We start from the raw sequence: 16,464 nt of genomic DNA, 5'->3' as shown, positions 1-16,464 counted from the left end.
CGCGCGTGCTGTTCCGGTTGCTCTCGCTTTTTCCCGGCGCCGCGGGGCAGTGGCCGCTGCCGCTGCCGGGGCAGAGCGGGTCGCGCGCCCGGGCTTTGCGCGGCGGAGCGCGCCGGGCGATTGGTGGCCGCGCCGATCGCGTCGCGGGGCGGCAGCCAATCAGGGAGCGCGGCGTCCCGCGAGGGGCGCGGCGGGCAGGAGCGGAGTGGGCCGGGCCGGGCCGGGCCGAGCTGGGGAGCGGCGGCAGGATGAGGCCGAGGGGGCTGTGGGTGCTGGTGCTGCTGCTGGGGCTGGCCCAGATCGCCCTCCTGGCGCGGGGCGCGGCGGCCGAGGAGGACGACGACGGTGACGGGGGTGAGTGGGGGGGCTTTGAGGGTGAGCGTGGGCCAGGGGCAGGCCGGCGGCGGTCCGGCTGCGCCCCTTCCCCCCCCCCCCCCCCTCCGCTCCGCGCGGGTGCGTGGCCCCGGCGCCGGGCGCTGCGGGGAGCTCGGGCCCGACGGGGCGCCGCGGGGGCTGGGTTGGAGTGCGGCGGCTCCCCGCAGACCTGTGGGCTGAGGCGACGGAGGCAGGCTGTTGATCCTCCTCCGGGATGGCCCTGGTGTCGCGGAGAGCCGGCTTGTCACAGCGCTGTGCCTCCATCCGTGGCTGCGCGGCTGCTCTCCCTCTTCGAAGCACGGCATGAAAAGCTAGTAATTAGCCGCATCGTCTGGCTTTTAAATTACCAGTAAATTTACAATTTAATTATCCGACGGAGTATTCTTTTCCTTATCCCTTAATTCAGGGGATCTGTGTGTTTCAAACTGATTGGGGGGGGTGGCCCCGAAGGAAGGCCGTGCCGTGCTAGTTTCTTGGCGTTTCTTTCCATTGTCTTTGCATTTTACTGATGCGTGTTTGCTCCTTTCCGAAATTAGCTGAAACAAAGCTACTCGGACTTAAGTTTAGCACCTGTACATAGGAGGAAAGCATTTGAAGGCGCTTCTTTGCTTTCTAGCATCTTTCATGCGGATTTTGAGAAATCCTATATCTTTCATATTTCCTACGTTAAAGCTGCTGCATGTTAAGTAGTAGAGGCTGTTCAGGAAGGTGGGATTATGGGTGACCTCCGGTCCTGCAAATTCTTACTCAGTGAATAGGCATGAAACTTGAAGATATACATTTGTATTAGGTACCTTCTCTGTGCAACCAACTGTATGATCTGTAGGATAAGGATCAAGAGATTTTATTTTTTTATAGGATATAGCATCTGCAGTAAGGCGATACATGTGTTGCAGCTTAGAATTTTTAAAAAAAAAAAAAGCTTCACGGGAAGATTCTGTATTGTGTCTATGCCTTTGCTTTTAGCTAAAACACTTGGTTGTCATTGCTTTGTAGCATGTGCGAAGCCCGGTACTGATTTCCCCTGCTGCCTTCAGATGTTGAAGTAACACCTGTAATGTTACAGCAAAGCCTGGCTGACAGCAGGAGCTCAGCTTCTTGCGAACCAGGCTCGCATCAGTGTTTCCCATGTGTGCTGCTCTTCTCATATAATGAGTTCTCAGGATCGAAGATGCACAGTGATGAAAGTATTTTCTCCCGTGTGCAAGTTGAACACTAACCCAACGCACAACTTGAATAATTTTCCTATTTCTGCTGTGTATCTCAAAATTGTATATAAATCATGAACGAGGCTTTACCAAGCCTTTGCTTTAAAAACATGTGTAGTTAGGGAATTCTGTTTTTGCTCTTGAAATGCAGACCTGTATGAAGTCGAACAAATTTAATTTGCAACAAGCAAGTGACCTTATATAAATTGATTGTTCAGGAGATGAAAACTTCGATGAAACCAGGCATGTTGTGCTGCGTGGTTTTGGAAGTGAAGTTTGACTAGGGCAGTGAAGCGAATGTGCTTGCAGCAAGGTTAGCCTAGGTCATGAGTGTTAACACCCCTTGCATCCTGATGAAGGAAAAAGAGGGATTTGTGTAGAAGATCCACTGAAGAAAAGATTGAGGAAGACTGTTTTCAAAAAAAGGCTTTTGAATGCCCTGGCAACAGATTATAGGTCTTGACTTCTGTGTTGCTGAAAACTGAGCTCATCCAGTTGAGAAACAGACACTGCAGTGCCCTCCTCAAAGGAAACTTTCATGCAGAATCCAGAAGTCATTGATGTCTGAATGCAACTTTTTCATGCAGGATTCATCTTATTTAAGAAAAAGTTACTAGGCTAAACTTCCAATAAATGCTGAAAGTTCAGTGAAGTTACTATAAGAATTAATTTCAGTTAGAGTAGCTGTCATCCTGAGGAAGGCCTGCCAGCTGGCATCATGTACCTGAAGTCTTAAAATGAGTGTCATCTTCATAATGTTTTTTGACTTGTGTACTAATGTGTTGAAATTTGTGGAAATGCTTTGTTGGAGTAAAAAAAGAGTGATCCATATTTTACTGGAGGGCAGGTTTTAGCCACAGCTGGCACTTGTTGGTTTGTCCACCTGCTTTGTAAATAGCTTTAGGAAATAAAGACACTTCAGTGTGGGTGCAGCTATTTTATTTTCATGAACAGTTTTATGCAAATATTTATTAGCTACTTCTGCTGTGTCAGGTGTCCCAGTTAGACTCATTCTGTATCTGTTCTCTTCAAGCTGTAAACCATTAATGCAGAGGGAAGTTTCTTGCTCATAATGAAAAAAAAGTCCTGCTTACTTTTCCTATACTTGACCAGGTCCTTGAAGCAGGTCTTTCAGTCCCAACACTGAAGGGGACATTAGAGGTAGCTATGATAACCCTAGGTATTGGTGAAGCTGGATACTACAGAGGGTGAGTTTGCACTCTTAAGGACAAATTTTTAGGTTTTTTGGGGGGAAATGCATGCCCTCTGTAAGGCAGTTGGGAAAAGCTGGAGTCCTGCTGTGAGGTGCTGCTGTCCTGCCTCTACCTCTGAGGAGGAGGACATGGGTGTGTATAACGCCTGTGAGAATGTGTCACTGTCAAGGAAGTTTTATGTTGGCAAGCTATACGGACATTGAAAGATACAGAACCATTTCAGATCTAGTGGTTTAACATTTTTCCACTTATGCAGGATGATGTTGTGGGTGATACTTTGTTCTCGGCTTTCTAAACCTTGAGATTATGCCACAGCAGTTGCAGTGGTCTTTTTCTCTTGTTTGGAGGTGGGTAGTTAGCACAGTAAGCAGGAATAAGAATCAAAGCCTGTTGGTTAATTTCAGAAATGCAGCAGCACAATAGGCCGGCTAGTTTTGCTCAAATTTCTTTGTGTCAGGAAAAATCAAGTCTGAAGTGATTTGCTTGGAAAAGCAATGGGCATTGCACAACTGCCTGGGAATTCAGTCACAGGCCAACCATGAACACCCTGCGGTGAAACATAACCCTCAAAACTGCTGGGCATGCATGTAAGCAGAAGTATTGACTGCTGAAACCCCCTGAAAACTAGCTTTTTCACTACTGCTCTCTTGACAGTACATGACTTGTAGATTCACTTCAAGGGTGTTGGGCAGTTGAGCCCTTTCACTGCAAGTGCTCAAAGGCAGCAACACAGGAGGCATTGTCCGCTTGCAAGCAGTGCTTTTAGCTGCTTTGTAGATGAGATGAAACAGTAGTAGTTGTTAAACAAACTTAATCCAGGTGACTACTGTTGTGTGATAAATGATCTCCTGTGATCTGTCCCCTCATCAGAAGCTTTCTTCTTTTGGTGGTGTATAAAGTTGGGTTCTAATTAAAATTAAAGCATTTTCTCCAGGGGCACATATTGGTTTCTGAAAGCATATAGGCTTATTTTTTTAATATCTTCTAACAGAAAAACAGCTATTGCAATTTAAGGGCGTAATTTTGTCCATGGGTGAGCTTGTTGCTATGGCCTGCCATTGGTCTGAGAATAGTGGGGTTTGGTTTTTACCACTTTTTCATACCTGGATGCTACATATTTATCATTCTTACCTTTCAAATTCCGGGTGAAATCAGAATATTTTCAGGATTGTTGTCCTGAATAAGTACCTTACATGTACGTGATTTGCTGTCCTCCTGCAGTAACTCCTGTCAGCTTAGTGAAAAGCCAATTAAAGTTAAGTAGAGAATAGTGTTCAACAAGAAACCTTAATCTCTTTGTTTTGTAATCCTGGGGCTCCCAGTGGTTGAAAGGGCCTTAGCTTCATTGTTGCACAGTTTTCATTTGGCATGAGGTATTTTTGTTACTTGTTCTGTGACTGAAATTCCTTTAAAGTTATTCCGGAAGGTCTGCTTGACTCAAATGATAGCAGTTGAAACAAAAACAAGTTTAAAGGAACATGTGAAAGATTAAATATTAAGGAAACCATCTCAAGTTCCAAGCCAACAAAGATTGAACCAGTTGAAATGTCCTGGCTTCAGATTTCATGTGCTAACTTTGCTTTGGTAATTTAGCAACTCTGCTTTCTCCTTGAAAGGCCTGTTCTGGACCAGCAGTTTTGGTTCTCCTCAAATCAAAGGCCTCCCCAAAAGTTCTTTGAAAGAGGTTTTCACTCCATTTATTTTGGAAGAGTACCTGCATCTGCCAAGTGCATAGGAGTGGGTTTTCATGGGATTCCTGTGACAGTCACTTAATTACTTGATTTTACACTCACTCTGCAGCCTGGTGCTGACTCAGAGCAGACTGGTGCTCCTGAAAGTCTCTTCAATGAATTGCAGACCTAAACATCACTGTAACTGAAAGCAAGATATACTGAGGTGGCAGGGGTGGGACTGGGCAGTCAGGAACACAAGCATAATTTTGAAGTGCTGCCTTTAAACCATCTTGGTAGTACTGAAATGATAGCATTTGAGCTTATAGCAAGCCTGTCTGTTTATTAGACCTTCAGACAGGCAGAGCATAGCAGTTGTGATGTCACAGGTGTAGCAAGTAAGGGTACAAGGGAAGCATTGGGGACAGACAACATCTGTTTTTTTGGTTCAAGACACCTAAGTTTTCCAATCACAAGTTGTTGCACTTGAAGGACAGCTGTTTTGCTGCATGATGAAAGGCTTCTGTTTGAATTCAGGTATCATCTGTGTGCCCTTCTTACCCAACAAAGCATGTCTGGTGCCTTGCTTCCCACATTTCAACAAGATACCCAACAGACATTGGTAGCATTTGTCACATGTGTCTGTATGCATTAATTCTTGTCTGTCCATTTTGTTGTTTGCCCTGAAGGGCAAAATGCATTTTGACACTTTACTGAAATATTGATATTGTTAGCTGGCATAGCATGCACAGAAATGAAATGGCACTGGTCAAATATTAAGAGTCCAAGCTCTTTGCAAACTGAGTTAGCTGTGTTGATACTTTTTTTTAACCATGGAATATACTTAATCCATCTTTAACCTGGTAGCGTTATTTTAATGTTAAACTTGACACAACCTAATCCGTATTGCACTTTCACTTTTACTTTTCCAGAATCTGTTAGAAAAGAAGCTGATGATGACAGTGATGATGAAGATGAGGAAGATGATGATGATGATGATGATTCTGAAGTTAAAGAAGAAAATGGTGTATTAGTCTTGAATGATGCAAACTTTGACACCTTCACTGCAGACAAGGACACAGTGCTGCTGGAGTTCTATGCACCATGGTGAGTTCACAGCTTGTGGTACCTCCTTAGGTGCAGGATGAGGTGGATGCTGGGGGCTTCTGTGACAGGACACACTCTTAAAAAGGAAGCTTGGGTTGCAGTTTTAAAGATGACTTAGGAGTAGCTTGCCTGCAGGAGAAGCACTGGACTCTGCTGTAGTCCAGGGTTCTCCTGGTGTGGAGGTACCCTTTTCCCTTCCCCTGTACCATGCAACAGACAACAGCCTGCTCTTTTTCCACAGATGTGGGTCATGCTGAGGGATTCCATGCCAAAGGAAGCACAGCCCTGGTCCTGTCCCTGCTCTGTGCCTTTCAGGGAACTGAGATGGTCCCAGTGAGCTCCAGGGAAGTTACACAGTGCGGCCTTGCAGCCTGCTATTGTGTCCTTGTGCTGGCCCACTGAGAACTTGTGCACTTCCTCAACTAGATGGAGGAATGAAGATTTCCCTAGCAGGGGAATTGCTAGAAGGTTTTCCTCCTCAAGTTCAAATCTCTCTCCTTGCCAGAAGGGTGTGGTATGAGTAAGGACATAGCGCGTTTGTATTGTCAAATTAAACAGTGTCTCATACATCTACCTAATGGTGATAATTCTACTGGCATACCAGGGTACACAGAATAACACCAGTGGTTAGTGGGGAAAAACAAGAGTAGAGTATATTTGCAGTAAAGTTGGTGATTTAGTGTTGCAGACAGGACCTCTCTTCCTTTGTGGCTTAGTGATATAGAGATGATTACTCATATGTCCTTTTCTAGTCTTTGAATAGAGTGGAGAATGTGATCTTGCTTGATGTGGAGTTGCATTTTCACTAATGCTACTCTCATTAGCGAATGCCATTCCTGCTTGGCTGTAGGTACTACTTCTGCAGCTGTAGTTTGCCTGCATGAAAACTGAACGTGAAGCTTAATTTATCCAAACAGAAAGAGGAGTGGTCATCACAGACCAAACACCTCTTCTCTTTTTTTCTACTCCACCTCTTGCCAGTTGAGAGGCTAAGGAGTACAGGTCATCTGCTACACATGACCTTCCCACTTTTTTTTCTTTATTTTCTTGGTTTTGTCGTCAGCTTGTCAAGCTATATTCAGTTCTTCTTATGCTGGTATACTCTGTTGTGTCAGCTTTTGCAGCAGGAGCTTCTGTTCTTCCCGAAGACTTTGGTGTGGCCAGAGGGTAGGTGCTGCAATGCCATAGTGAGTGTGAGATTTTGTCGCGACGGAGGGAAGACAGGGCCACTCAATATGAGTGATCAGCAAGCTTCGTTTATTGATTCACACAGTGGCCTTTTATGTTCTAACATAATTAGCTCATACATATTACAAAAGTTAAGCTCATGATTGGTTAGTTCTTAGAAAGATCAACTCCGCCCTTGGTTCCTTCTTTACAGTTACTTTCATCCTCTTTTCCCATGCCTGAGCAGCTGCAACCTCCCTGTTATCATACAACAATTATAGTCAAGGACAAGGTGTCCTTACCAGCCCAGTAGTTACGGGGGCTGAATCCGATGTTTCTCAAGCTTTTGCTTGGCCAGCTGGATCATGTCTACATGACCCTTCTCAGCTAGCCATTCTCCCACAAGATTTCATTAAGCCAACATAACTACTGGTTCATTTTTCCCTTTAGTTCAATTTAGGGTGCTGAGTAGAGAAGATGAACCTAGATTAGGCAGAAGCTGAAGTCTGAATGAGACCATATTTGGGGGTACAGGGAGGAAGGAGAAGCACAGTACAAGGTTTGCAATTTTGTTTTAAAAGGGATTGTTACATTTTTTATAATGGCTTTATGAGACACATGAAAGTGTGTTGCCTTTTGAATGGAGAAAAAAAAAAAGCCAGGTTTTGAAAAAACAGCAGATTAGCTACAATTACTCTCTACCTCTCCCTGATCTGAAAACATAGCAAGACCAACGTTCTGGCGTTGATGTTGTGAACACCTGTCAGAAGTCATCCTGGAAACGCAGAATAGCAAATTACCCCCTGTGGTTCTGTCTAACGTTATTATATCTACTTGTGTCATCTTCTGACAGGTGTGGGCATTGCAAGCAGTTTGCTCCTGAATATGAGAAGATAGCCAAAACTCTGAAGGAAAATGACCCTCCTATTCCAGTTGCCAAAGTAGATGCTACTGCAGCCACTTCACTAGCAAGTCGTTTTGATGTCAGTGGTTATCCAACCATCAAAATCCTGAAGAAAGGCCAACCTGTTGACTATGACGGTTCTCGGACAGAAGATGGTAAGCACCGGTCTGTAGCAATTCTCTGTAAGAAAGCAAAGAATTATATAATCTTGCTTCTTAATGTGACTATTTTGAAGGACTTTGATCTCAAGTTACTTTATCTTAAGCAGAATAGTATTATGAAGGCTGAAATTTTGCCTGTCTTCTCAATTGCTTGTATGCTAAAGGACAAACTTGCAGGTAGTGGGTAGTGCTGTTGCTAATAGGTTTCTAGCTATGCCTTGGCTAGAAGAGAAGGTAGTGTCATGCTTTCTAAAGAATCAGTTAATAAGAAATATCTGGACTGTATATTGACTGTACAGAAAACCACTTGTTTCTCGCTTAAAGAATGTGTCTGACTTTAGTCAGAGGGGGGAAACTTACCTTCTCTGTCTGTTTTGAGATGGAATTCATATGCTACAGCGCTGCAAAGTTACAGATCTGTGCTCTGCATAAGAAAGATGCTCTATGGAGTGAAGAGAAGACCTTGGCAATACCAACAAGGAAATAAAGCATAAAGGGCGCTTGATAAAGAAAGTGTTCTTGTGAGCTTAACATGTAAGCTTTGGTTCAAGACCAGGCTTGCCACTCTGATTTTAAATTCTTGATACCAACTCTTGCATTCAGTATGCTACTGGTATGATAATATAAACTTGCTAATTGGGCTGTTGAACTGCATTTCAGCAATTGTGGCCAAAGTCAAGGAGGTTTCTGACCCCAATTGGACCCCTCCACCAGAAGCTACCCTCGTATTGACTCAGGATAATTTTGATGATGTTGTGAATGGTGCTGACATAATCCTGGTGGAATTCTACGCTCCGTGGTAAGGAAGAAGGCAGTCACCTGTACTTTCCTAGCACAGCTGGCCTGAGCACACTTGGTGAACCATTTTTCTGTTGTCATGCCTCTTTTAAAGAGGCTTGCCTTGTGCAGGTGTGTGTATCTCTGATGTACCTTAGCTCGAATCCGGACCTAGGTTCACATTACACTTGAAGACTAGACTGGATCTGTGGATCAGCAAGGAGTGGTCTCCAAAACCTCACTGAAGATTCTCATTTGCTATTTTGGGAACACGTTGAGAGATACTGAAAACCAAAGAGATTTGGTCCTTAGTTTAAAAATGGCCTCTAAAAATGCAACTACCTATAGTAGTGTGGGGCCAGGCATAGGGGGGTTGTCCTCTTCAGGTTGGAGAGACAAGTCTTCCTAGCCTGAAGTGTCCTGTGGATTGAATAACCCCATTCCTACTTTCTCCATTCTGGAAGACTTAATCCTTCCAATTCAGAGATAGAAGGTACCTAGCAGGACTCATGGCTTGTAAAAACTGTCCTCTTCTCTCCTTCCCTAGGTGTGGACACTGCAAAAGGCTTGCTCCAGAATACGAGAAGGCTGCCCAGGAGCTCAGCAAGCGCACGCCCCCTATTCCCCTGGCTAAAGTTGATGCCACTGCTGAAACTGAGCTTGCAAAGAAGTTTGATGTCACTGGCTACCCAACTCTGAAAATCTTCCGCAAGGGCAAGCCTTATGACTACAGTGGTCCACGGGAAAAATATGGTACTGCAACTTCTGCTTTTTCTTATTTCCTAAGGGCTTGACCACAAATGTTCTGATGTATCTGTAGGACTTGCAGCCTTGTTAACATCATAGCAATGGTAGTTGGGGAAACCTGAAAAACTGTGGCCTCATACCTACATAGGCTAGCAGTGTAAATTTGTCTCTAGTCTTTATAATGTCTTATGGTGGTACTATAAGCTCCCTTCAATATAAAGTAAGTTAAATACACATGGTGAAACAGTTGCAGTATGAGTAAATGGACAGCTTTTAATTGCTGTGGAATGCACCATAACAGCTGGTGAAATGCTCGATAGTATTTTTTAATAAGTGGGAAGACTTAAGACTACCCAAGTAGAACTTCGGCTCATAGCTGGGTCAGGAGACAGTGAAGGGTCTAGAATTTAAGAAAGGAGGGTTACTTGAAAGATCAGCTGATGGAACTCATGATCGGTCACCTTTTCTGAAACCAACCTGAAAGAGAATATCCAGAACTGCAGCTTTAAAAACTTGGACTGAGGCTTTGCTGATTTGGTCTTTTAGTTATTGTGGGAGGGCTGCACAGAAAGAAAGACATCCACAGGAAATGTGGTATTAAACAATGTTGTAGAGGGAGTTCCTGAGCCTTTCAGTTCAATAAATGTTCTAAGCAACTTTTGGGGGGTGGGTTTCTCTCACAGGTATTGTCGACTACATGATTGAACAGGCTGGTCCTCCATCGAAACAGATTCAGGCAACCAAGCAGGTTCAGGAATTTCTGAGGGATGGAGATGATGTCATCATCATTGGTGTCTTTAGTGGAGAGAATGACAAAGCCTATCAGCTCTATCAGGAAGCAGGTAAAGAATGTTTTAAAATACTACTGTATGTTTTATTGAGATTCTGTCCAGGACTTTGGACACAGAGAGATCCTTTATTTCTGCTCTTAATTCACGGGGGGAGGTCGGAGAGGAATAAGAGGAAGGAGATTGAAGGGTGATCATCTACTTGTACTCAAGAAAGCAAGCTCACACCAGATTTTGAGGCTGTAACAAAAGTATCAGCCAGTCATGGGAGGTACCTCCTCTTAGTACTGTGTCCCTAAAAACATGCAAACTAGAAAGGAGGGAAAGTTCCTAGCTGAGGAATAAATCACAGCTTCTTGGCTTAAAGCCTCACTAGCTTTGCCACCTGTTATTGCTTGTTTCGTATCTGACGGTTCCAGAGGCTGGGCTCTGCCTGGAGAAAGAACCATCATCCACCTCTGGATCAACTTAGCTAGACCATTCCTGGCAATGTTTATTCTTAAAAACCCCTTTGACATGCCACATTGATGGTCCTGATAACAATATTTGTTACCACAAAGAAGAGGTTAAGCACTTGAAGTGCTCAGTCCCTTTAATCAATCCCTGTGTCTTACATGATCAAACTACTCGCAGCCATTCTTGGTTTCTGCCAGAGCCTTGAGAGCAATATGGGCAATTCTTCTCTCCCAGCTATGCCTGCATCTGGGGCTACTCTCATTTATAGTTGGATTAGGAGCTGATTTGGTTGCTGCAGCATGGCAAGTTACAGAAATGTTTCCCAGGCTGCCCCACAGCAAATGGATTGACTAGGTCACCTTGTGAGTTCCTTTCCAGCTCTACTTTTCTGTTATCTACCAAGAGGTAGGAGACTGATAAACAACTGTTTAACTGTGTATGTTTTGGAAGCTGTTCAGGGTTTTTGAATATGTAGAATAACTCATCAAGTAGACAGGTTGTTGAACAGTATACTTGAACTGTATGCATTTTCACATGCTTCTCACACCTGAATAAGAGCTGTTCTCCAAGACTGTGGGTAGGTCCATGTCCCAGTGAAAATGGGAAGAGAGTTTCCTTGCAGTGCAGTCTCAAGGTTTCAGTTGGAGGCTCTCAGTTCACTTCTTGATGACTTTTCCTTCTCCCTAACTTTAATTTTTCAGCTAATGGTTTAAGAGAAGATTACAAGTTCCACCACACCTTCAACAACGAGATTGCAAAACTATTGAAAGCATCTCCAGGAAAACTGGTTGTCATGCAGCCAGAAAAATTTCAGTCAAAGCACGAGCCCAAGATGCATGTTTTGGATCTTAAAGTGAGTAGCTTGTCCAAGGCTAGAAAGTTCGTGCATGGATTGAAGGCATTTGGCATCTTGCTGTTGGAAGTACTCCACTAGATAATTTGAGGCCACCTGTTTGCCCCCTGAAATTGTATTGCTTTGTTTGAGAAAACCTCTGGGTTTATAAAATGAAGTTATGTATTAAAATAATAACTTACCGTTACAGTATTCAGTTTAGGATAGAATATTACATTGGTTTTAGTGCTCAAGGATTTGAAGAATAAGATGACAGCATTGTTTATAACATGCTCCTCTTTCTCATTCACGCATGCATCGATATTAGTTTCCAGTAGTGTATAACAGAAATGTCACTTAATGCCATTTTTTTGAACTTTTTTCCAATTTTTTAAGCAGGATTCTACAGATGGATCAGAGATTAAAGAGCATGTGTTAAAACATGCCTTGCCTCTAGTTGGTCATCGCAAGCCTTCCAATGATGCTAAAAGATATGCTAAGCGTCCTCTAGTGGTTGTCTATTATTCTGTAGACTTCAGTTTTGACTATCGTGTTGGTAAGTTATTTAAGATTACTGTTCTTCCACTTGGAGAGGAAGCAAGCAGTAACTAGAAATTACTAATCCTATTGTGTTCTGGTTTTCAGCAACCCAGTACTGGAGAGGCAAAGTCCTGGAAGTGGCCAAAGACTTTCCTGAATACGTGTTTGCTGTTTCTGATGAGGAAGATTATTCTTCTGAAATAAAAGATTTGGGCCTGCTTGAGAGTGGAGAGGATGTCAATGTCGCCATTCTGGATGAAGGCGGCAAGAAATATGCCATGGAGCCAGAAGAGTTTGACTCTGATGTACTCAGGCAATTTGTAGTGGCATTCAAAAAAGGTACAGTTTCTAAAATAGGGTTCTGTAAGCCATTTGCTTTGTTTTCCCTTCCAAGAGTTTTTCCTGAGGCTATGGAAGCCATATGTGTGACCTTAAGTTGTTCTGTACCTTAAAGCTCTTGGACTTTTCTTGCTTTTTGGTTGGGTTTATTTAATCACAGTTCATTAACTTTGCTTGGACTGTGCTGTGGCATCTAGCTATATTCTGAGTGTGTTTGGCAAGTCTGAAATGTTCCTGCAACTTTGAAGAGCGAGTTGGCTGTTTGTATTTGGGACTAGTATAATAATTCACTCTAATACATTGTGGATGTACAGCCATAAAATGAGAGAGAAAGGTTCTAGGTTATTGTGAAACAAATTGTTGCCCGTATTTCACTAGGTTATTGTACTAAAACATCACCAGCAAGCTAGCCTATGTTTCATGCAGAGGTAAATTCATTTAGTGGTGCAATGCTTTTTCCCTGGCAGGAAGATGTACTTCTGCCCTTTCTTCTTGGGAGAGATTGTAAGGATTGCTCTTACTGGATTGCTCTTACTGTATTCTAACAATGGTGTGTGTTTTGCTTCCTTCTAGGAAAATTGAAGCCTATTGTGAAGTCCCAGCCAGTGCCAAAAAATAATAAAGGGCCTGTGAAAGTGGTAGTGGGTAAAACTTTTGATACCATAGTAATGGATCCAAAGAATGATGTTCTCATAGAGTTCTATGCCCCATGGTGTGGACACTGCAAGAAACTGGAACCGGTGTATGCCGAGCTAGGCAAAAAATACAAGAATGAGAAGAATCTAGTCATAGCCAAGATGGATGCTACAGCCAATGATGTGACGAGTGACCGATACAAAGTGGAGGGATTCCCCACTATCTACTTTGCTCCGAGAGACAAGAAGAACAACCCTATTAAATTTGAAGGCGGGGACAGAGATTTAGAGCATTTGAGCAAATTTATAGAGGAGCATGCAACAAAACTCTCCAGAACAAAAGAAGAGCTTTAGATAAGATAAGGGTGGTGAAGAATAATTGTTTGTACATTGTAGTTAAAAGCAAGTTACAGACAAAACTTCATGAGAGAAGAATTAAGCAGTTTGAGCAAGGAAATTCTTGAGCAGTAAAGCAATTGCAGTATCTTTTTTTATACAGCAGAAAAGTTTTTCTGGACACTGAACTTGTCTGATATGAATGTCTTATGTTAGTTAATGGTTTTGATCTTTGGAGAAAAATACATCCTTTATTTTTTGTGACTATCTTGAGCTTGATTATTTGACTCCAATGCAGCTGGCTTTTAAGTTAAAAGGTATTACCAAAAAGAATCAGATTCCTCTGCCACAGATAGATTTCTTTTTCTTATTTGTTGGTATGGTTACTGGGGGGAGCAGTGCTTTGAGCCAGTCTCTCTTCTGTTATATTTCTGTATACCTATTTATGTGACTATATCACTGTATTCATTGTTGAGAGTAAGAATGGGAGTTTTCTACAGGGTGGATGGATTATTCGGCTCTACTGAGATAAGACACAGTGACTTGCTAACTAAATGTGCTCTAGACCTGTCTGCTTTTGCTTTGTGCCCCTCTGTAGAGAGGGTGAAGCTAAAATAGCAAGCTTTTCTACTTTACCTCTCTTTACTAGTCCATATCGGCCCATTTATATCCTAGTCTTCCCAGGTATGTTTTGGAGTAATTGGAGCGTGGCAGAAACAGCATCTAGTAGGTACTAATGCTTGGATTCTGGTATCGGATCTGTGTGTTACCATCTTCTTTGCTTTTGCAGAGAGGAAAGTCTGGTAATGTTTCTTCTTTGGGAAAGCAGACTGAGACCTTCTCATGGACTTTATTCCTCTAGCAGTTACAAAGGATGATCACATTGGCTCTGTGCTGCACTTGGCAGTATGTGTGTTTAAAAGTGGATCTTGATCTTGAATGTCCCGGTTCAGATAACGTTGATAAATTTATGCACCTTGTTGGGGTGGCAGATTTATATACTTCAGAAGCACTGTCTGCCTCTTCTCATAGCTGTGATGCTGCCGTGTATGCAACTTGAGTGTCACTGAGGCAGTTTAGATACCTATTTCATTTTACGGGTAGTGCATCTCTCCTAGCAGCATTGTGTTCTGTCTTGCAAAAGACCAATATGATCAGTCTTCCTTCAGTGTTTCCTTGTTGCATTTGTTTTCAGCTTTTTGGAAGGTGTGCAAATCTAAAACCACCACCCAATCTTTTTTATTCTGAGGAGATGCAGCCTTCTGTGTAGCAAGGGTAAACCCATGTCCAGGAGGTGGCTGTTAAGGTATAATCCCAAAGGACCCAAAAAGGCCTGCAAGGGGGTACATAATCCCTACTTAATTTCCTACTGCACTTTGCATCCCTGTTGAAAGGATGTGCCTCCCTGCTGCCTTAACAGGGGACTGGCTGTTAACAACTTACCCAGTGAAGCGTGACTGTAGAATTATTCTTGAAGAGTTGTGTGAGAATGCATGAAGTCTTTCTCTTAATTGGCCATTTATCTGAAGCTAGTGAACAAAGCCCACCAGATTATGAATGAAGGGGATGGTATCAAGTCTCCACGGGGTGTTGAGATGTGCTTGAATGTTATTCAGCTTCTGTTTACCAGCAAAAGCTGGGAAGTGCTAAGCAACTACTCAGGATCAGATCTCAGTTGCTGCTTTGTGTTGAAGGCATGTAATCTTTCACTTCAGGACCTGGGATCGTGAGCCTTCTCTTTTCATGGTAGAGGGCTTTTTCTCATATGTCCTTAAATGTACAGATATGCGCTAAGCTTAGGCAATATTTCACCTACAAGACTCTCACCAAGTGCATTATCATCCCATCACTTGCCATTTCTGTTTGCAGCTTTTCCGTAGAGCCTTCAGAGACCATGATCTGTGATAAATGTCTGTGCATAGGCACCAGGACCAAGATCAGACTTAGCTGAGCAGCAGCTTATATTAGAGGTGACTTTTCTCAGCTTTAGAAAGTATAAATAAGCCAAGTAGCAAGCTCTGTCCTGTCTGCAAGTTGAGATCAACTCAGATCTCCTAAGCATTAGGAACAGACTTTTTAAATCAGTTCTTAAACATAGTTCAGCTTCTATCCCTAACCAAATACCTCGCTTAATACTGCAGGGAAATAAATTGCTCCAGCTTATTTATTAATCGCAGGCTTGTGGGGATTTATTCCAAAACAGATGTCATCTAACCAACAGGAAGATGCAGGATAAATATGGAACATGTAGAAGGGAGGGGGAGAAGTCCCTTACTGGTGGTGGGGACTATAGTCAGGGCTGAAGCTCCATTCTTCTCGGGACAGTAAGTGTCAAAGTTGAGCATAAGAGTTTCTCACCTCTCTTCTTAGAGGTGCTAAGTTACTAAGATTATCATTGCCAAAGCTGTATTGTTTTCGTAGACTTCCTCCTAGCAGGAGCTGACATCGCTCAGGGTTGAAAACAACCTCTCCAGCTGGCTAGCAGCTCTTGTGGCATAAAAAGCACAAGCCTTAGGGGAGCATCCAGGGTGTGTTTGCACGGTGTTCCTGCTGTCTTTTTCTTCCTTGCCTCTGCAGGTGGAGGCAGCCTGGTACGCAATTACTTCGGGGCTGTGCTCAAAGGCCTGAATTTTGTCCTGGAACAGCAGTGCTGAAATCAGAGCTGAATAAGGAAAAGGAATATGCTGGTTGTATTGCGAACTTGGTTTCTTGACAACCGTGAGCTGCAAAAGCAGGCAGTGTTACCCCAAGGAGGTGTTATGGGTTTGGGTTACGAGTAGTAGAGGGAATGAGGATCTGATCCATCCTTACGCTACTGCCATCTGACCACATTTCCTGCAAGTCTTTGGCTATTCTGCACACCTTGGCACCTGCAACCCATAATTGATGTATTTGTCTTGATCAATTCCCAGCAAAGATGAGGATACTGATTCCTTTCAACATAGGGCAAAGTCATACTGAAAAGCAAACTGCTTTCCTCAGTTCCAGTATCCTGTCCCCTGCTGTGTGCAGTATCAATGTCATACCAGCTTTCTGTGAGACTCGCTGGGATGGCTACATTAGGTCTGCTATCTCTCTGTAGAGGGATAAAGCTTATATTAAGCTTTATCCCCTTTTTCTACCTGCAAACTGATATTAATGTGATTGATTTTAAGGCGAACAGGTCATACCATCTTCTGGAATTTGTTAAATGCATTATGCTTGTCTG

At 43.2% G+C, this 16,464-nt stretch overlaps 1 protein-coding gene across 4 annotated transcripts; it reads left to right on the top strand.

Moving 5' to 3' along the window:
* Positions 1-228: 228 nt before the first annotated feature.
* On the top strand, positions 229-13,522 carry PDIA4 (protein disulfide isomerase family A member 4). Of its 4 annotated transcripts, none has more exons than XM_074146580.1 (10): positions 229-354; positions 5,400-5,574; positions 7,595-7,800; positions 8,467-8,605; positions 9,131-9,336; positions 10,014-10,172; positions 11,276-11,427; positions 11,806-11,962; positions 12,052-12,285; positions 12,859-13,522. In XM_074146580.1, the coding sequence occupies exons 1-10, from the start codon at positions 249-251 to the stop codon at positions 13,272-13,274; spliced, it is 1,950 nt and encodes a 649-aa protein (XP_074002681.1). In that variant the 5' UTR covers positions 229-248; the 3' UTR covers positions 13,275-13,522. The 4 variants fall into 4 exon arrangements, with proteins under 4 accessions (XP_074002681.1, XP_074002680.1, XP_074002683.1 ...); XM_074146579.1 differs by having other exon boundaries at positions 11,803-11,962; XM_074146582.1 differs by having other exon boundaries at positions 249-345.
* Positions 13,523-16,464: the final 2,942 nt, after the last annotated feature.

This window comes from Numenius arquata, chromosome 4, assembly GCF_964106895.1.
Source record: "Numenius arquata chromosome 4, bNumArq3.hap1.1, whole genome shotgun sequence".
Taxonomy (NCBI): Eukaryota; Metazoa; Chordata; class Aves; order Charadriiformes; family Scolopacidae; genus Numenius; species Numenius arquata.
This window is presented reverse-complemented; position numbering and strand designations above follow the sequence as displayed.

Coding starts and splice junctions, on each gene's coding strand:
- PDIA4 (XM_074146579.1), top strand. CDS start 249: ATGAGGCCGAGGGGGCTGTGGGTGCTGGTGCTGCTGCTGGGGCTGGCC. Junction 8,606..9,130: donor GTGGAATTCTACGCTCCGTG/GTAAGGAAGAAG, acceptor CTCCTTCCCTAG/GTGTGGACACTGCAAAAGGC. Junction 9,337..10,013: donor TGGTCCACGGGAAAAATATG/GTACTGCAACTT, acceptor TTTCTCTCACAG/GTATTGTCGACTACATGATT.